The 21524-nt window shown below is 39.5% G+C and overlaps 2 protein-coding genes across 4 annotated transcripts; one reads left to right on the top strand and one right to left on the bottom strand.

Moving 5' to 3' along the window:
• Positions 1-1213: 1213 nt before the first annotated feature.
• LOC113032370 (uncharacterized) lies at positions 1214-12932 on the top strand. 3 transcript variants are annotated; one of them, XM_026185272.2, is made up of 11 exons: positions 1214-1339; positions 1988-2098; positions 2244-2295; positions 2601-2711; positions 2875-3018; positions 4729-4828; positions 5004-5038; positions 11702-11818; positions 12067-12089; positions 12179-12284; positions 12495-12932. In XM_026185272.2, exons 2-11 carry the CDS (start codon positions 2030-2032, stop codon positions 12764-12766), a joined length of 1029 nt encoding a protein of 342 aa, XP_026041057.2. In that variant the 5' UTR covers positions 1214-1339; positions 1988-2029; the 3' UTR covers positions 12767-12932. The 3 variants fall into 3 exon arrangements, with proteins under 3 accessions (XP_026041057.2, XP_026041055.2, XP_080164501.1); XM_026185270.2 differs by lacking the exon at positions 1214-1339 and adding an exon at positions 1722-1831; XM_080308375.1 differs by lacking the exon at positions 1214-1339 and having other exon boundaries at positions 1897-2098.
• A 134-nt stretch (positions 12933-13066) lies between these two features.
• LOC113032371 (uncharacterized) lies at positions 13067-20583 on the bottom strand. The gene is made up of 8 exons (XM_026185273.2): positions 20442-20583; positions 19883-20024; positions 19666-19791; positions 17533-17670; positions 16038-16175; positions 13927-13977; positions 13739-13843; positions 13067-13625 (listed from the first exon to the last, which is right to left on the bottom strand). Exons 2-8 carry the CDS (start codon positions 20022-20024, stop codon positions 13522-13524), a joined length of 804 nt encoding a protein of 267 aa, XP_026041058.2. The 5' UTR covers positions 20442-20583; the 3' UTR covers positions 13067-13521.
• Between the last annotated feature and the right edge of the window lie 941 nt (positions 20584-21524).

The raw sequence follows: 21524 nt of genomic DNA on the forward strand, positions 1-21524 counted from the left end.
TACTTTTCTTTCAAATCTAGAGATAAATCAAGATTCTCCAGTTACAACCTGGAAAGAAACTAAAAAAAGACACTGATTAAGACAAAGTGAGACATTTGCTGTATTTGGATATCCAGTGGAAATGATGTCGTAAGGACAAAAAAACAAGCAAAAAAAACCCTGATAAAGACTTTGAGTTGATATGTGTTGAACTGTTTTGCTTGCTGAATTCCTCCAAGAATTAAGTTGGAAAAGCTTTAGAACCCTTTTAAAAAAAATTTGATTGATGAACAACAAGGACAAAAGTGTTTAGGTACATCAAGATAAATCACTTTGGGCTAAAAAGAGTCATTGCAGAAATGCTGTGTTTCATATGTCAATATGTTACTTGGCCACCAGCCAAGTGTGTAGTAACCACGCGTTGCCCATCTGGGTATTCCCATGTTTTGACATAGGTAGGGTAGTACATTCCTGTGGAAAACTTCAGATCTTCCAACATAGACTGGTATCCTGCTGACATGGAATTCCAAACCGCCTTTGCAGTGCACTCCAAATCTACACTCCTTTGTACAGGTGCAATGGGTAAGGATGACCAGTCAGAGTGACAATAAATGGGCTTTATAGCATTCCCCACAGTGCCAAATCACAACAGCAGTCGCCTCAAGGTGCTTTATATTGTAAGGTAGACCCTACAATAATGCATACAGAGAAAAACCCAACAATCATATGACCAAAGCAAAGCAAGCACTTTGGCAACAGTGGGAAGGAAAAACTCCCTATTAACAGGAAGAAACCTCCGGCAGAACCAGGTTTAGGGAGGGGCGGGGCCATCTGCCACGCCCAGTTGTTGTGGGAGGAGGAAGACAGGACAAAAGGCACGCTGTGGACGAGAGCCAGAGATACTAACAATAGTTTATAGAAAGCAGTTGATAGAAATTGAACGATCCAACTTATTCCTCATGTCCAAACATTTAAAGACAGCATAGAGGAAAACAAAACTCCAACTGAGGGGAATGAAAGTGAGAAAGAAAAGCATTTTCTGTCCACCTTAGTATTAAACTTAAATGTGCTTCTTTTTCTTTTTCCTCTTCTTTTTGCTTGTCCCTTTAGGGGTCACCACAGCATAGCATCCGTCTCAAACTTGCTCTGTTCTTAACTTCTTCCTTCTCTGTCACACCAACACTCTGCACGTCCTTACTCTTGATATTTTCGCAGGTTTGAATTGGCTAAGATTTTATGTCAGATGCTCTTTCTCATACAACTTAAGTGGGGACAGGACATGAAGGTAACTGGGTTTTGAAAGAAGTCCTGTTACGTTCAACTAAACTACTTAAAGACTACAAGAACCCACTTGAAAAAGGTAAGTGTCAACATATCAATAGTTAGCAAACTCATCCATTACCTGGTCTAAAGCTGAGTTTAAACAGAATAAAAGAAATAAAATGTGCTTAAATATGATAAAAAAAGAAGGAGGCATTCAAATCTAAAATGAAAGGTAAAGCGTCACTTTCAAACAAACGATCTGCTCATCTGTTTTTTCAAATAAAGAGTTAGAATAGTTACTCTGGCTATTTATTCCTCATGAGGTGTCGCAGTTTATATGGAAAATGATTAGGCTTTAAGGCTTTGACGTGTAAATGTTAGTCAGTTTTAGCTGCCTGCTAGAGAACAGAGTGTGGGGGAAACAGGAAGACAGGAAGATATAACCAGGTAAGGAAACAATGACACAGAATCAGTAGCGTGAGTAAAACGACACACACACACAGAGAGAGAGAGAGTAGAAAGAGTGAGGCACATCTTGAGGAAGTTAGCAAAACAACAGAAGTAGAACAAAAGGCACATCATACTGAAGGTAAAAATAATTGTTTTCTTTCTTTCTTTCTTTCTTTCTTTTTTTCTTTCTTTCTTTCTTTTACAATTATCGTTTTATTGTAATAGTCTTTATTTGTGATACTAACTTGGTAGTTGCGTTAGCTTTTATAGATTTTGATCCTTGTCCTTTTCGCAGTGGTGTTTGTAGACGATTGGCAGCTTTACATCTGTCCACAGAATGGGATTGGTGCAATACTCTGTGGCCCTCCTGATGTTATCCACACAGTTGGTGCTCAGCTTTCCCACAGTAAGACTTTGTAACCCATTCGCCTTAATTACTGCATACACTTTTATCAAATAAGACAAATAGTTGACATGAGTGAATGTGGCATGGATGATGAGTTAATGAGGACTTTTTCATTTTAGTGATTAATATCTATCTGTGTTGACAGCCAAAGAACACCTACACCATTGGTGGGAGAGAGTGTAAATATTGTCCTGCAGGTAGGAAATGTGTGATAACTTGATGTGAGCTTCTATTAATATTTTTAAAATTCTGCTGTCTGCTTGTCAGTTTAAACTTACTCAGAATTATTATTAAAAATGAATCTCTATTTTGTACAGTGGTGTGAAGTATGTTTTTTTCTGTCTATGCATTGTTTTTTTTTCTGCATTGATGAAAAATGACGCAGACTGAGCTTGTGCAGTATGACCACATCCTTCATTAATATGCATCCTGAGTGTGCAGGCTGTCTGCTCACACTGCTTGTCGTCAAGTTGTTTGCATTGGTTTCTTTCTGTTCTTACAGGTATGTATCAGAGTGATTGTACAACATGTGAACACTGTCCTGCTGGAAGTTACACAACTGACTTGAACTATGAAGATGAATGCCATCGCTGCTTTGGAGACTGCAACCCTAGTAAAGAAACTATGAGTCATTTCTACCTTTAATGATTTCATCAGGATCATGCTATACCCGTGATCTCTGGTTTTCTATAAAGAGCTGATAAACCATTAATAGTAACTCCACATGTACTGAGATGAATAGTCTCTAAAATAATCTCTATTTCACTCTTTCTCAGAGTTTCATCTTAAAGTGGTTCAGAACTGCACCAGTACGTCTGATATGAAATGTGACTGCGAGGATGGTTTTAGATGCATCAGGTGGGCCCATGACAAAAAGAACTGCTTGTCTTGTGAGAAGATGCCAGACCCAACCCCAACCAGTAAGTACCGAGAAGAACACTTTGAATTCTCATGTCAGATAAGCTCAAACCAACAGTGGGCCTTATGGCAAACAAAACAACTTCTAAAGCTGAGAAAATGACCAGTGTCAAAGCAAACAACTTTACCGCAGCCATTAAAAAACAAAAGAAAAAAAAATAGCTGACAGGATATGTAAACTTAGCTCTGGCTCCCGTTATTATCAGATCATTCTGAGAACAGGTTCCTCTCAAGTTGCCATGAATATGCAAAACTTGTCTAATATGAACAGGTTTGAAAATATTCCTGGAAATCTTTATGCTCTCTAAAAAATGCAATGCCATCAAGCTGACATGAAAGTGTCACAAAGGACACTTTTCTATGTTCTAAGTATATTTTATGAAGAACCAGCAGAAAATAATCATTCTAATCTGCAGCACTCCAACGCTCTGCACAGATTGGTAGATCATAGTTTTGCCTGCTTCTTGATTTATTCAAATTGCTTCCATAGCCTTGTCTTCTAAAAAAACCAAACAACCCAAAACCCTAACTAGCTGTATAATACTTGATCATTCTTGCAGAGTGCCAAACAGCAGGGCTGTGTTTGGCCCCGACAAAATGCAAGCGAGTTATTAAAAATAAATAGTGACATATTTTTAAACATGTCACTGCTGACCAAGTAGTATTTCTGGCACACCCACCACTGCAGAGCACGGTGTCACACTGCACACTGTACAGAGTAAATTTGATGGTCAAAGATGCAGCACATTTTAAATCAAAATTGTAGAATTTCAGTTGAAGGAGGCTGCAGTAAAGGCTTACCCGAGCATCTTAAAGGAGGAAACACAGGATTTGGTGATGTCCATGACTTCTAGACTTAGTCATTTTTCATCCAAGTATTAAAAACAGTTCTTATATTTAATGTTAGTTCTTTAGTTTGTTCAGTTAATTTTGAAACTCTGAACAGGGGGACTGAAAATGTCTGTATTTTTTTAAAACCCCTGTGGGAAAAAAACCTGAAAGGCTGCCCTTCAGTCACGTCATGTTTGATTTAAAATCCACTGTTGTGGTGTGCAGATGCAAAACTGCAAAAACTGTTTCACTGTCCAACAAAATATCAAACTAAGTGTGTAAAAGAGGATGGATCTGAAAAATGAAGCCAGTGTAGAAGTGGCTTAAATGTGGATTCTTTGTAACAGCCAGCAGGGGGCGACTCCCCTACAAGTAATAAACAAACGGGGTTAAACTAAAATGAATTTGTTTTCCCAGTGCACCCAGGTTATCAAGTTCTGAGGAACAGTTTTTGTTTGTCAGTGTGTGTGTGTGTGTGTGTGTGTGTGTGTGTGTGTGTGTGTGTGTGTGTGTGTGTGTGTGTGTGCGTGCATGTATGTGTTTGTGTCTGTCTGTGTCTGTCTGTGTGTGGTGTGGTGGTGTTGGTGGGGGGATTTCACGTTCTTAATGATAAAGGTAAAACAATGACAGGAAATAGGGAGAGAGAAAAACTGGAACTGTATGCAACAAATCCAACCTAGGACAATACAGTTCATGACCAGCGCCTTCACCCCTGTGCCAGCAGGACAGCCCAGGGGTCGCCTTTTACCCTTGTTTAATATGAAGTGGAAAAATGTACTTATCCACATTGTAAAGTAACTCAGGCAGGTCTGTGAGACTGTGTTTGAGGTTTTTTCTTCCTCTGAAGTCTGAAACCAATCCTGTGATGGTTTATTCTCTAGAAGCAGCAGCTACAGAGATCTCAGTCAGAGATAAACACACGCCTTTCTCAGTTTCCTCCGGACATACCAGCACTTCTCCCAAACCCTGCCAATCTCCAGGGTAAGCCTCAAATTTCCTTTGATACAGTAAATACTGAATACTTCACTGAATCTCTGTGTTACATGAAGCTGTCACAGATTTTGATACAAGTATTGTAGACTACCCTCATCACATGGGGAGGGGAGGGGGGGGGGTCACATATTTGAAATACTTAACATTTTATTCCTTCACACAGGTGTCACCCAACGAAAGAGCCGAATCCCACGGGAGGTGAGACTTTATGACTGTGTATGTGGATGAAAGGGAGTGTTTGGAGAGTATTTACTGTTTTCATTTGAGCGGAAACTGAAAACTTATGGGAGGTTATGTCAGTTAGAGCTGGTCCACCACATTATTTTAATTCATGCTCCTCCGAGGACTTTGTTGAGTACCAAAATGCCACCAGTGCCCTTTGCAGGACCTATTAGGTCCTACATAATTCAGCGAGGATGTTCATGGTGCCCTTGAGATAAACTGTATTTTTCATTATCACATTGGTTCTCCAGCTTTTTCTAATGTGCTTAGTTCACATGTTGGAAAAAGTTCATGCCATACAGAATGAACCGTAATTAAGCGTTAAGAATAAAAAGGTGAAGTTTAGTAAAATGTGTAGTAAATAAACTTGTTTTATGGTCTTTGATTGTTGAGCTGAATTCAATTCAATTCAATTTCAATTCAATTTTATTTATATAGCGCCAAATCACAACATAAGTCGCGTCAAGGCGCTTCATAGATACAGAGAAAAACCCAACAATCATATGACCCCCTATGAGCAAGCACTTTGGCAACAGTGGGAAGGAAAAACTCCCTTTTAACAGGAAGAAACCTCCGGCAGAACCAGGCTCAGGGAGGAGCGGCCATCTGCTGCGACCGGTTGGGGTGAGAGAAGGAAGACAGGATAAAGACATGCTGTGAAAGAGAGACAGAGGTTAATAACAGATATGATTCAATGCAGAGAGGTCTGTTAATACATAGTGAGTGAGAAAGGTGACTGGAAAGGAAAAACTCAATGCATCATGGGAATCCCCCGGCAGCCTATTGCAGCATAACTAAGGGAGGATTCAGGGTCACTTCCAGCCCTAACTATATGCTTTAGCAAAAAGGAAAGTTTTAAGCCTAATCTTGAAAGTAGAGATAGTGTCTGTCTCCTGAATCCAAACTGGAAGCTGGTTCCACAGAAGAGGGGCCTGAAAACTGAAGGCTCTCCCTCCCATTCTACTTTTAAATACTCTAGGAACTACAAGTAGGCCTGCAGAGCGAGAGCGAAGTGCTCTAATACGGTGATACGGTACTACAAGGTCATTAAGATAAGATGGGGCCTGATTATTTAAGACCTTGTATGTGAGGAGCAGGATTTTGAATTCAATTCTGGATCTAACAGGAAGCCAATGAAGGGAAGCCAAAACAGGAGAAATATGCTCTCTTTCTAGTCCATGTCAGGACTCTTGCTGCAGCATTTTGGATTAGCTGAAGGCTTTTCAGTGAGTTTTTTGGACATCCTGATAATAATGAATTACAGTAGGCAGCTAAACTTCTTTTAAGGTTCTTGTAGATGTTTCAGCTCTCATCTGAGAGGTTTATTCAGACGTATAGAGGTCAAAGTCCTTCATAAACCTAAAAACAAGCCCAGTTTCCTTCAACTTCAGTGCTTAAAACATGGATGACTCAGACCCCCACATTGACGTTTATTTAAAAATATTTTCACCTGGTTGTCCATGTTCCAGCTGCAGTGTCACTGTGGCTTGTCAGCAGGGACTACCCCACAGTTTGAGAACCAACGCTCTAGTGTGATCATCAGGTGAAACTGCTACTTAGTCAAAATACCTTTATCATCAAATATCTACTGAACCGATACCATAATAAGAGCTGCAGTGTCATGAGTATTTTAGCATTTAGCTAAAGCCTGACTCTACCAAAGTGCAGCCTCACCAAACCACTAGTGACTGAAACTGTAAAAGCCACATTTGCACTGCAGGAACTTTCCCCAAGTCCAAGGACCCTTTGGAGAAACTCACATTACCAACACAGGGTCTGAAACAAAGAGGCAACAGACAAGTCTGTTTCATTAGTTGTACATTTATAAAATAAATTTTTATTGCAGAATGTGGCAGCAATAGAATAATAACACTACTGGTGTACTGTCAGTTGTCTATAAGGCTTTTTTATGCAGTTCTGTGCATCACTGGATACAAACTCTCCTGGGAAAGCTTACTCGTACAACCAAACAGAAGGATGATAGCACTCTTGTTTTCTCTGGTAGCTACTAGCAGCATATCTTTGAAACAATAGGTGTTACTCTAACAGGGAAGAGATAACTGTGTCCTATTGTCTGATAAAGGGCAAAAGGTCCGAGGGAGATTGATAGAAAGTGAAGGTTAGACGGAAACACAGGAGCGAACAACATTCACTTACTGGAGAGCTCCGGAAATCAGCTCTGAAAACAAAACAATAGGCTGTTTTAAAATGGGAAGTGGTCCAGACGAGGGTGGGGGCAGAAATGGTGTCTAAGTTGTCTATTGCCAGTTATGAACAATTCGAACTGCAGTTTTTGGCACTTTAAGTTGGGTTAATCTCGGGCCTGGAAATGCCAGAGTAAACTTGCTGAACCTAATTCTCAACAGCTCAAAAAGTGTCTCATGCTCTATTAAAGTTTGCTAGTTTTTCTTTACTCTTCAACATAAGTCAGTTTCATATTTTAATCAGGAGGCGTTTAGAACAATTTGATTTAAAAATATATTGTAGGGTGAATTCTTGACTTTTTGAATTTGGGTAAATGAACCTTATCCCCACTGTGGAGATCAGATCTGCTCCTTGACTGCCATCCTACGGGGATTCGCACTCTCTTCAATATTATTGTTATACCATACACAAAAGTGTCAGAGCGGGTAAGAAAACAGGATTGTCTCAAAGTATGCAAATTAACTTATTGTGAGTAAGCTACAGGATAACGGGACTACCCAGTGCTCCACTGAATTAACCCTTTGAGGTCCACACCAAGAAAAAAGCAATGGAAATTGTTTTTCTTTGCATTTCTTATTGATTTCGGTGAGCAATAACCACAATCATTTTTTTTTCAATAGACCCTGTAGTTTTTAAAATATTGATCTCCACCAAATGGTTGAGATGTCACTTGGTAAAAGTATGAAATGTCATGCAAATACAAGTACATTAGATAATACAGTTGAAAAAAATCAAATAAAGGGCCAAATTATGATTAAATTAATAACAAAACTATCCAGGGCATTGGATACAGTTTATTTCTAGTAGCATGCCAGTGAACATTGCTGTTTTCATTCCATCAAAGGAAAGTATTATATCAAACAACAAAATACATAGTTTTTTAATCTGCAAATGGGAGTAATGTACTACAGCACAAAATACTCACATTCAGGCCACTTCTGATTGAATACTAGTGTGCAAAATCATTTTTGTTTTTAAAAAATAAAAACAGTGCAAATCAAGCACATCTGCTTGTGGTTTCGGTCGTTGGGTGTAGCATTGATTCTGTGGTCTGGAAGAGCTGAATCATGGTTGTCCAACTCTAGATGCTGGCTTGTTAACTTGGTTCAGACACAGCCAGGTGGAAACCTTTTGAGAGCCATCGGTTTCTGGTCCAGTAGGGCACAGTCCCTCTTGTAGACCAGGTATTCAAGTCAAGAATGTATCCGAACAGTGGACTATGCCATCACCATAACTTGTAACTTATAACTTGTCTTATACAGGTGTAATAGCATATCAGGGCGATCGTGCCTCAAGAGTTGGCAGTTCGTCTTGTAATCAGAAGGTTGCCGGTTCGAGCCCCAGCTTGGACAGTCTTGGTCGTTGTGTCCTTGGGCAAGACACTTCACCCCCTGCTGGTGTTGACCAGAGGGGCCAATGGTGCGATATGGCAGCCTCGCTTCTGTCAGTCTGCCCCAGGGCAGCTGTGGCTACAACTGTAGCTGCCTCCACCAGTGAGTGAATGTGAGAGTGAATGAATAGTGGAATTGTAAAGTGCTTTGAGGGTCTCGAAAAGCGCTATATAAATCCAATCCATTATTATTATTATTATTATTATTATTATTATTATTATTATCAGAAAGCTTAATTCCTCCCATATGCTAATTATATACAGGGATGAGTGATGGGCATGGAATGGTGATCTTTGCATTGGACTCTTTGCTCCACCGATGAAAGAGGCATGAACCCACAGGCATTGTTTAGAAGGCTGACACATTTCTTGTCAAACCATTTTATTGCAATCAGACCTTCATCAGACCTGTAATAACAGGCTCCATGGCCCTTCTTCATCAGGTCTTTGTCTGCCATCAGGGGAGCTCCACCGGTCATACAGTACCAATGCACCTGACACCCAAGGAGGTGTGCAAGTTCTGGACCAAGGTGAAACTCGTGAAGAGCTGAGGCTCTTTTATGGGTTTGCATAGTGTTTTTTTTTTTTTTACAACCCTGGTCCTTAGAGGGAGCTTCTGCTCCTTTTCACTGAGGGGAGCATTGAAGAATGTAGAGCCCCTTTGATACAGCAGCAAGTTGTGGATGATGCCAGATGAACTTGCTTGGCAGAACAATTTAAAGCCCCACTCATCTGGTTTGTTGGCAATATACTGGTGGAGAGTGCCAGCCCTGTTGGCTTCTTATGAAACCATGACCTCAAACACACTGTGGTTGAAGGTGGATGGTATCACGAGTATCATGCCACAGGACCATGTGATTTTTAGCCATATAATTGTTTAGCGTCCATATAGTAGCCCAATTGTTCAACATGAAATTATAATTTTGACAACTTAGTAATATTAATTTACCAGCTACTCTAATTTGGTTAAAAGGTAATCAGTTGTGATATGTGTGATTTCCAAGTGTTATTCTTGATTTTTACAATTTTACTAATATTAACTCAGAAAGTTACAAAAATAATTTACTGAGGAAATTATTTCATCATATTCTTGCTGTGCTAACACTTACTGTGATTTATCAATAGCAATGAATAAACAAAATGGATCTAGTGGTCTGATTCTATGGCAAATAATCAATTTTAATAACATTTAGGTTATGTTATGTTAGCACCATAAAGGGTGCGAATGCTAACCGTTTGGTTGACCACTTTAAAAAAAAAAAAATTAAACATTTAATTTCACGTTTTTAATGCTGTCAAGTGACCTACATCTGTTTAGTAAGTCCTCTAACACTATCATATATCAAAAAATTATATCTTAGTTGAATCAAAAACACTCAAAATATGGTGGATGTTTTTTTGTTTCTGACCTTCTGGTTGGGAGAGGTATAAGAAGAGCCAACAGTTTCCATTCACAGTGTCTTCTGGTGGATTTTTTTGGCATTACAGATGTAAACCAATTGGTAGAAAAGACTCAACAAGGTAGGTCAATTTCAGTGAAAGTTAGATATAGGGCCCGAAAATGTGTACCAATTGGTTGAGCAGAACGCTAAAGGGTTAAGACAAAAGATGATCACTAATTTTATAAAATGCTCTAATGCACAAGTGGTCATATTGAATGCGTTCAGTTTTATAAATATCTTGGGACATCTGTTGACCCCAAACTGAACTTTGTGTGTGGAGTTTGCATGTCCACCCCCTGCCTGTGTGGGTCTTTTCTAAATTCATTGTTGGTGTGAATGTGAGTGTGAGTGGTTGTCCTCTCTCTGTGTTAGCCTTGCAAGACACTGTCAACCTGTCCAGGGTGTACGTGGTCTCTTACCCTGTGACAGCTGGGTTCACCCCCACCCTGAATCAGATAACCAGAAATAAATGGATGGATGGGATTTACTGAGTCTGTTTTGTCCTCTTGGTTACTGTCATGGTTTGGATATTTATCTGTGAAGAACAAAAACTCACTCTGATTCGTTAGCCACAAATGAACCCAGGATCCCTGTTGGCTACAAGACAGTTACTGTATAGCGATTGACAGGTTTTATTTTTTGTTTTGACGACATGCACTTTTTGTATTTTGACTTTCAGTTTCCATGTAGATAAAGGCCTCTGGTCCCAAAGTACAGAACAACAGTGCTTAAAAGCAGCTTTGTTCCAGCAGCCGTCACTCAGATGAACAAGCAGTTTTGTTATTCTACATTTATCCATCCAGCAATCGCTGTAGACCATGCCAACTACCGTAGCATGTGAGGCGGTGTACACCAAGCACAGGTTGCCAATTTGTTGCAAGGCTAATGCAGAGAGGGACAAAAAAAAGCATTCACACTCAGATTCACACCTATAGCCAATTTAGAAACACCTCCACCCTCAGTGTGTGCATGTTTTTTGGACTGTGGGAGGAAGCCGGAGTCAACCCACAAAGACACGGAGCAAACTCTACACAGAAAGGCCCCGGCCAGACGGTGGATTCAAACCCAGAACCTTTTGTCGTGAGGCAAAAGTGCTAATCGGGAATTTATTATTATTTTTCTTGTCTATCGTCCATTTTGAAAATGTGCATGTGAGGATGGATGACTTCCCTGCTGCACACTGAATCTACTTATGGGTACAGACAAAGCACTTTGATCCTGAACTCCACGGTCGAGGAGCCCAGGTTTCAAAAAGAAAACAGGGAAAATCCCGATAATCCTGGCTGGATTTTATAAAATGAGTTTTAAATATTGAAAGAGTATGTTTTAGGAAATTAAATACAGCTTTTTGACACTGCACATAAGTGTCATGTTCATGCAGCCAACAGTGTTAATCTAATTAATCATCTATGGAAAGAACTGGACTGAACTCTCAGCTGGGAGAAAGATAAGCAATCAAAAGCAACATTTTGCTTCTGTTAAATATAGAATGAAAAACTCTCTCTAGATTTTTATGTACAAAGCTGCTAACGCTTTTATGTGTTACACTGCAAAAGAGAGATTTCAGGCACAGCACTAATCATCCTTTTATTTCTCCTATAGGTCATGCCAACCGTTACCTGGCAGCTATTTTCATTCCAGTGGGTGTCCTTGCAACTTTGGCCCTTCTCACCTTGTTCTGTGTCTGTCGTCCAAGAGATGAGACATATATAAGGCAAAGTAAGATGTTTACGTCCAGGAAGTGCTCATTTTCTGTCGCCTCTGTCAAACTCTGTGATTGAATCAGTTCTGAGAAACAATAAACGTTCAACAAGATCAGTGTGGAAATTACTGTGAATTTAGGGTTATCATGCCCTTTGCTGATATGCTCTTCACTGCTTTTGCTAAGTCATGTTGAGTCACCACTCATGAAATGTGAAAACACACCAGTTTCCTATTACTCATTATTCAATCTACTGTTTTTTCAGCTATTGCAAAGCTCTGGAATGAGGTACAAGTCTAATGAACTCTCATGTGTTTACATAGATTACATCCTTTTTCCTTTGTTTGCGCCAAATTCATGGTTGTGTTCTCCTGTAGGAAGGGCGAGGTGCTTCTCACAAGTCAAGGGAGCCAACTCATCAGTTCCCCAGAGACTCATTCAGTACAAAGCAGCAGCCCTCAACACCTTCAGCAGCCAATCTTGGTACAGCTGAGTAAAATGAAGACTTCTTATGTGAAATGCTTGACTCACTCGAGAAAAAATATGCTAGAAACAAAAAGATGCAGCTGTGATACCGTTATGAGTCCGAGTTGCACTTAGCTGTCCTGTTCTGTAGATTATAGGTTAATGTATCTCTGTAGGTTGCTAAAAACATCCTTTGATGCATTCTCTGCTCTTGTTTTCTCCCTGTAGGTCCAGTCCATGTGCACAATCCAGGCACAGTCATCTTTAGCTTGCTCAGTCAATTTACGGGTCAAGTCGGGCCAACGACCGAATGCGGGAAGACAGCTGAGAGAGCGAGGAGAGAGGAAGAGGATGAGAGAAACTGTCCAGTGTTTCATCCTGCATCTTCTCCCAGCATTCATCTCTCTGAGGAGGAGAGGAGTGGAGAGAATGACACCATTTTCTTCCCTTCCCAGGAGCAGGGGAAAGACTCCCACATGTCGAAAGAGGAGATCCTATGATGCATCTCAAAAAATTCAGAAGACTTGGATACAACAAACTTTGAAACCACAGATGAGTATGGATCATATTCGTCTTTCCTCAGCAAGCTGCGGATGCACTGACTTTGTTTCTGCAGCTTCTGGAAAACACTCACCTCAGAAATGTATTAAATCTCGGAAGAACAGCTGCAAAGTGGTCTTCTTTGTAAGTTATGATTTACGAACTCTTGTATATACTTTTAATAAGCTTCTTTGGCTCAGTGCAAAGAATGCCATCCAAGGTGTAGAAAGCTTTGTTAGGTAGTTATTAGGTAGTTTTAGTCAAATTTATTAAGTTTATTTTAAATGAAAAAGAAATAGAAGAAAAAATGTACACAGAACATCCACATGTGATATTGAAAAGCTGGCTACAAAAGCAGCTAATTATGTCTGCACATATATGTAGATATACATGAAATATGTTTAACTTTATGTACTATAGTACATACTTTCCTTTCACTGCCACAATGTCCCCTCTGTCTTATCAGTTCCAAGATTTTTACCCACCACAATTTTATACACTTCAAAGTCACAGATGCCAAAATGATCATCTGTCCTCTCAGGAAACAGCAACAGTTTCAAACTTTCCACCTTCTGGCATTTCACTGATCAGCACGGCGCGGAGTGCCTTTTAGCTCCATTTAAATGTCCAAAAGCAGTGACGAATGTTTTCCATCTGGGATGTGCCACCGAGTGTCTTGTTAGGTTCTCGCTCCTCCAAATTCCAGATCTGGTCTTTAACACATAGGTTGGTCACATTTCCCGCACACTTCCTGGACGGGCTTGGACACTTCTTCATCACATGCAGGTTGTGTGGCAGGTTTTTCAGCCAAGAAGTACCCTAAGCAGCAAGAAATGACGGGATGGTTTTAATAAGAATTTAAACATTTGGGGGTATTTATAACACAAAAGTTCTAAGAAAAATATTAAGTGATTTAAAAGAAATCTACTAACCGTGAGTGAACCTAATCCAGACTAAAAATGGCTTGATTTTTGTCACAACAACCAGTGCAATTCCTGTACACAGGAGGGCAATTATCACCAGGAACCACACCGTATCTATAATAACACATGAGAGAGTTAGTTTCCATAATTTACATCAGTTCAATAATTTCACAGGCAACACAATTTGGCTACTTTACCTGCAATCGGTTTAGTGGCGAGCCTGGTGGTGGTAACATCAGGTGTCGCCACTAGAGGGAAACATAAAAAAAAGAGAACCTTATAAGTTCACTGCAGGCATTATTAGTTCGATGACAAGATGACACTATTGTGGCTTGGATTTGTCAGTGAGCTCACTCTTTTGTCCCTAATGTTTAACTTATTTCATCATGTGTTTGTGTGTGTGTGTGTGTGTTTGAATGTGTGTGTCCTTTCTCCACGGTTACTACAGAAGAGGCAAACAGTTACAAGAACATGCAAATAGCTTCCAAGCATTATTAACAGCTCATTTGTTTGGATTATTTTTAGTCATGTAACAGTTTCAGCTGAATCAGAAACATTTTAGGGATTCTGACTATGACCTGTCCACATTACTGTATGTAGGCAGGATTACAGTACAGGAAAACACATGCTACAACTAGGGCCTCTACAGTGACATTTAAAAAAAGAGACACAACAGACTGTTTTGCTCACCTGCCCTCGTACAGAGCCCAGAGTGATAATAACACAGGACACGACATTAAGACTTTGAATCAGTTAACAGATTCATGTACTACACCCCTAAATCTGCCTGTCTTCTAGAACTTGTTATCATGGATTGCTACACTGTTACTGAGTTATGTTGTAGGGGGGATGGAGGCATGAAAGGAAATTTCCTTTAAGCACTGCGCAGAGCTTTGCCAGGAGGCTGTTGAGGTAGACAAGAGAAGTGCACAATTCTCACATTCTCACCTGTGTCTGTGCTCTCCTCTGTGGTTAGGTTTAGGCAACTCAAGCACTTCACATGAAGTTAGTAAATTCCCTAACCTTTGTGAAGTGCTGATGGTGCCAAAACGTAACCATAATTAAAAAAAATCTGTTTAAGCTGTAAGTTGTAAACAACATTTCTTCATTGTGTTTCATGAAAAATGCGATCCGATAACAAATATTTTATTTTTTAATTTGTTGTTGTTTTAAACACTTTTAAACACTGATGTTATCACCTCAGAGTGCATACTTGTCCCTCGCAGACACAGTGGGTTTAAGGTGGATGACATCAGCGTTAAAGGCATCTAAACTCATTACTGGCAGACTGAAAGATGCTAAAAGGCCACATAGAGCTGACTGACCTCTGTAGGGTTGTGGGTGATGACTATCTATGATTGGGTTTCTCTAAGCAAGTCTTGACGTTAGTGCTGCTTTACAATATCCTGATGGTACTTTTGTGTTGATATCTTCTTTTCTTTGGGTTAAAATATGCACTCAAAAAATTAGTCTTTGCCCTCATAAACACAAAATGAAACTGAAGTATATCAAATCAAAGGTTTATTCATTTAATTCATTAATCGTGATTTTTTTTTAGGGAGCTCAATGTAAGTTTCATTTGGCCAGATTCCATTAATTTGAACATTTTACGTTGTACTTACGTAACTGAATTTTTTCATGTAATCAGATTACTTAAATGCCACCACTTTGGGCATGAATATTTTTTGAGTGTGAATGTTTCCTTGTTTGTAGGTACCCCACTGGATCCAGACAAACACGCTAGTAAATGCTCTTGTGCATACATGTAAATAAACAGTTTCTTTTAACAAACTTATTACTCTGAGCTACTTTCAGTCTTGTTTTCATAAAATAAGGCATTTGAACTCATGGGTTCTCAGGAGTATTTTTAAATAAAAAAGAAGTTATATTCCCAGATGTAGTTAAATGAGTAACTTCTCATGAAAAATGAGCATTTGCTGCCCTTTTGTGGTTCAGCCTGTACACTCAGACAAGTTTGACGCCTAAATCATTTTGGTGTAAAAGATGAGTATATCTGTTATGTTATTGCTTTTCATGGTAGTGTTAAATTAGTCTCCGATCTTATGTCTTTGGGCAACGCATCTACAATGTTATTTTTTGTGCTTTTACACTGATAATCTGTAGCAAATTGTTAATGAAAGAATGCAAAACGACAAAGCTCCTTAATGAGAATGTGATGCTGCACGTGGCCCTCAAGTGTGTTATGGTTGAAACTATTCAAAACAAAACACTGCAATGAATAAATGATAACCACTGTGTCAACAATTGTTTCACATTTAGTTGACTGTGCCGAGAAGGGCTCACTTACCAGTAGTAGATGGAGGGACGGTGGGTTTGATTGTGGATACACACTCTTTACAGTCTTGGTCTTTGCACTTGTAGCCAGCCTTACATGGGCACACATTGTTATGAGTCGGGTTGCAGTCTGTCTTGACCTCCACTTTTGCTGTGGAAAAACACGGTCATTGTTAAAAGTGATTTAAAGACGGATAAAGTTGAAAGTGTGTGCAAAGGATGTCTTTGTGATAAAACTGAAAATGTGAAATGACTCACAAAGCTAGGCACGACAGGTAAAGATTCTGGTTTGAAGTCATAAGACCGTTATATTATCACGTCTGGTGCTTCTTCTTTAGAGAATTTTAAACACTTTTTAAACACTGATGTTATCACCTCAGAGTGCATACTTGTCCCTCGCAGACACAGTGGGTTTAAGGTGGATGACATCAGTGTTAAGTGCATCTAAACTCATTACTGGCAGACTTTAAAAACTAGAAACAACGAGCTGAAAGATGCTAAAAGGCCACATAGAGCTGACTGACCTCTGTAGGGTTGTGGGTGATGACTATCTATGATTGGGTTTCTCTAAGCAAGTCTTGACGTTAGTGCTGCTTTACAATATCCTGATGGTACTTTTGTGTTGATATCTTCTTTTCTTTGGGTTAAAATATGCACTCAAAAAATTTGTCTTTGCCCTCATAAACACAAAATGAAACTGAAGTATATCAAATCAAAGGTTTATTCATTTAATTCATTAATTGTGATTTATTTTTTTTAGGGAGCTCAATGTAAGTTTCATTTGGCCAGATTCCATTAATTTGAACATTTTACGTTGTACTTACGTAACTGAATTTTTTCATGTAATCAGATTACTTAACGCCACCACTTTGGGCATGAATATTTTTTGAGTGTGAATGTTTCCTTGTTTGTAGGTACCCCACTGGATCCAGACAAACACGCTAGTAAATGCTCTTGTGCATACATGTAAATAAACAGTTTCTTTTAACAAACTTATTACTCTGAGCTACTTTCAGTCTTGTTTTCATAAAATAAGGCATTTGAACTCATGGGTTCTCAGGAGTATTTTTAAATAAAAAGAAGTTATATTCCCAGATGTAGTTAAATGAGTAACTTCTCATGAAAAATGAGCATTTGCTGCCCTTTTGTGGTTCAGCCTGTACACTCAGACAAGTTTGACGCCTAAATCATTTTGGTGTAAAAGATGAGTATATCTGTTATGTTATTGCTTTTCATGGTAGTGTTAAATTAGTCTCCGATCTTATGTCTTTGGGCAACGCATCTACAATGTTATTTTTTGTGCTTTTACACTGATAATCTGTAGCAAATTGTTAATGAAAGAATGCAAAACGACAAAGCTCCTTAATGAGAATGTGATGCTGCACGTGGCCCTCAAGTGTGTTATGGTTGAAACTATTCAAAACAAAACACTGCAATGAATAAATGATAACCACTGTGTCAACAATTGTTTCACATTTAGTTGACTGTGCCGAGAAGGGCTCACTTACCAGTAGTAGATGGAGGGACGGTGGGTTTGATTGTGGATACACACTCTTTACAGTCTTGGTCTTTGCACTTGTAGCCAGCCTTACATGTGCACACAGTGTTATGAGTCGGGCTGCATTCTGTCTTGACCTCCATGTTTGCTGTGGAAAAACACGGTCATTGTTAAAAGTGATTTAAAGACGGATAAAGTTGAAAGTGTGTGCAAAGGATGTCTTTGTGATAAAACTGAAAATGTGAAATGACTCACAAAACTAGGCACGACAGGTAAAGATTCTGGTTTGAAGTCATAAGACCGTTATATTATCACGTCTGGTGCTTCTTCTTTAGAGAATTTCAGTTTGATGAAACAAGGTCTTTCTTAAATGATGCTTTAGTGTGCACACCTCAATCTGATGTTACATATTAGCAATCAGCGAACTACTTATATGACTTCCAAAGAGTCACAGTCATCCCAAAACCAAACACACAAAGTGAAAATCGTAAACAGAAATCATTTTGTGGCATTTAGGGTTACAGAGGGACGTAGCACAACATGCAGAGTCTTAAAAGCTCACCAGCCAACAGCGGTCCACAAGCAGAATGAAAATATTTTCACTTTTTCCAGACAGATTACTATAAAATGAGCAGCTGAGGTCACAACACGAGGACTGTGGACATTTTAAAGCTGGCAGCGACTCTTACGTGTGTGCTCAGCACTGTTTTACTCTGCTGTCTTATAATAATGAATTAAAATGCAGTGAGAGCAGTAAGCAGCATAAACATACAGAGTAGTAAACAGAAGAGAACAGGTAACCAAGCATTTTGTTCCATGAAGCCCTCTGAGGTCCACACATCCAAACTCTTATCATCATCACCAACAAATCATTGGCACCAACAACACAGAAGCACTTTTTATATCACTGCTCTGCTATGCAAAGTTTTTGAGTGGGCTGAATTATTTCCATAGCCGTTAATTGGTATAAAGCCCCTTCTTGTGCTTTGAACGCCCACCTTCCTCTGCTGAAGAAATGTAAACAGTTGTTCTAATGTGCAGGTGTATAAACAATAAGTAGATGTTTGGTCGATGTTAAATGTCTATATGTATCTGGTTTGTAATTTGGAAAAAGGTATGTGAGCCCTTTGATTATGATATGTGTAAAAAAGGCTTCTTGGTTGACACACAAAAAAGTCAAATTCAGCTAAAATGCACATGTAGCCAAAATTGAGACCGAGAAACTCAAATTTGTCTCAGTTCTGTGTTTTCTCTTGTCTGTTTTCCACAGTGACATTTAAAAAAGGCACGACATGCTGTTTTGTTCACCTGTACCAGCACAAAGCCCTGAGTAATAATAACATAGGACATGACATTTCTGCTCTTTCCACTGTTTGCTGCTTTTTTGGTATTTTGCTCTTTTTTTCCACTGACATGAAGATGGTCTGCTTTTTCAGCCTCCTCCTGTCTCGGTGGGCTGTGCCGCAGACCATGTCGAGATTACTGTGTAAACACAAACTTCTGCTGCAGAATCTCATCATATTAAACCCCAGTGCTGGCTCACAGTTGGTTTCACAGACCCCCTTCTCTTCCCCTTCTGTCTTTCATCTCCTTCTGACTGTATCCCCCCGTTGATACATGAAATGGGAAATCCCCTTGTGTAAGTTTTGTATATGCAAACTTCTCTGAAATCCTGAGTTGAGAAACAGCTAGCAGTCTGACTTTGTCAAAATTCTGTGGAGTCATTGGTCAAATGCAGTGGTCAGGTCGACAGAGAGTTAATGACTCACTCACACATCTCACATCAAGAGAGAGCATGATAGAGCTCACACACTAACACAAAATGTATAAGCAACCACATGTTTCACTATAACAAGGGGAGGGGGGGGTCCTGAGTAGTATTTTTACTGTAATGCTTTGTCATTCTTCTATCTGCTTAAAAGATAACAGGTGCGCTCTAGCGGGAATATCTGTGTACAAGAGCTCGAATCAATGTGTCTGTAGAAAAACGTGTAAGTCGTAAAACCCACTACGTCATCATTCCTGCCACTAAAGCTCTTTGTGCTGTCAGTCTAAAAATTGCCTTAAAGTTTTCACACATTTCAAATCCTCACATGTACTGTAGCGCCTCCACGCCCAAAGCTAAAGATGTGAAGTTACTCACGTTTACTGCAGCTGTCACAAAATTCACAGTTCATCGCCGTGTTGTAGCCGGCTGTGTATTTCCCAGCTTCACAGGGTTCACATTTATGGTCACAGTTTTTCTGTGAGCGTCTGGCCATAAACTCACCTGGAATATATGAAACATCAGTTTGCAGTTAAAGCACTACTGTTGACATCACAGCCATGAACTTTAATGGGATGTGAGGAAGTTACTGTACCTGCAGGGCACTTTTCACAACAAAACGTAGGTGATATATATGGCCAGCTGTACTGTGTTGGACTGCAAGTGGGCTTTACAGGGTTAGAAGATAGCAAAGGTAGGAAGCACAGTAATGGTAAAATAAAACAGAGTGGCCGCATCTGGGAAGAAACATACAAGAAAAGAAGAGGAGGAGGAGGAGGAGGAGGAGGAGGAAAAGGAGGGGAGTAAGCAGAGACAGGAGGAAAAGTATTACTATCATGATTCTGTCAAATGTATTCACATAACAATCCCAGCAGGCACTCAGTGAAACACACTAAAGATTAAAGATGATAAATATCATAACATCTTCCATTCTGAGAAAAAGAATTCGGTAGTCAGGCTGCCTAAATATGTTAGGACACACATTTTAAATTCTAAAAAAGCCTGTAACACACTGATGATAAAACACATACAAAATACAACACTAAGAGAGACCAGCTTTACATCCTAATGCAAACAGGTTACAAGGCTCTACTAAAACATTCAAAATGATAAAGTTATAGCTGAAAATACATGCTGTGAAAATCTTTACTTACTGTGGAGAAGAGGTTTTAGCAAGATGTCACTTGGGACCCTCTGAGCCTGAGACTGAGCAGGGGACGAGAAGTGTGTCAAGGGACTATTCATAAAATGTCAGAGATGACTCATCCTGAAAACCTTACATATTAACAGTCAACATCCTTGTCCCACTCTCTCTCTCTCCTGTCTTTTTGGAGACCACCTTGGCTGTGCACAGCAACATACCCCCGTCAGCCTCCACATTTTTCCATCATCCTATCTCTCTCGTTTCCTCCAAAATCTGCTTTTGCTGCGAGCACTCTGATGCTTTTTATTCTCTCGTTTTCTCTTTCACCTCTGCCACTCTCGCTCTCTCTCGCCTCTTCTTAGCACAGGATGATGAAGTCGTTTAATGTAAGGCATCGTTTACCTCATAGGTATCTTTTTACTCTTATAGAAAGGTGTTAATGAGAAAAATGTCATTCCAAGAAATTACTTTGTGATAATGAGAAGGCGTGTAATGTTATGAGGATTGAAAACATTGCAATGCCAATTGCATGCATAGGTCCCAAATTGCTCATTACAATTTTTTTTTATCATTTCAAATATAAACATTTGGCTGACAAAAAACCAAAATGTTTCTGTAGAATAACGTGCAAGTTAAGAAACAGTTATGTTATTCTTTATCAACTCATATACACATTGGAGCAATTAAAGGATAATATGCGCGATTATTGGCTGTGTGTGTGCGTGCGTGTAATCCAACTGTGTTGTCAGTTGGATTACTCAGAAGGTAAGGACTGATTAATATAAAAATGTTACCAAAAGTGGAGCATGGGTGAACCTACAATTTTAAGTTTTGGAGTCAGATTTAGAGCCAGGATGACAGGCAGACTGAGGCGAACAAAAAGAGAGCTGTTTACTGCAGACTGATGTCAAGGTTGTACAAATGTGAATCATGAGGGACAAAGGAAACTGAAAACTATAACTACTGAAACCTAAGACTTGAAAGCACACTAAGGCCTTCAAACACCAGAAACACCAGAGGTCGGGACCACTGGGAGGGAGAACAGAAACATACACAGACAATATACACAGAAGGGTAATTAGGGAAAGTGGAG

Source organism: Astatotilapia calliptera, chromosome 11 (genome assembly GCF_964374335.1).
Source record: "Astatotilapia calliptera chromosome 11, fAstCal68.1, whole genome shotgun sequence".
Taxonomy (NCBI): domain Eukaryota; kingdom Metazoa; phylum Chordata; class Actinopteri; order Cichliformes; family Cichlidae; genus Astatotilapia; species Astatotilapia calliptera.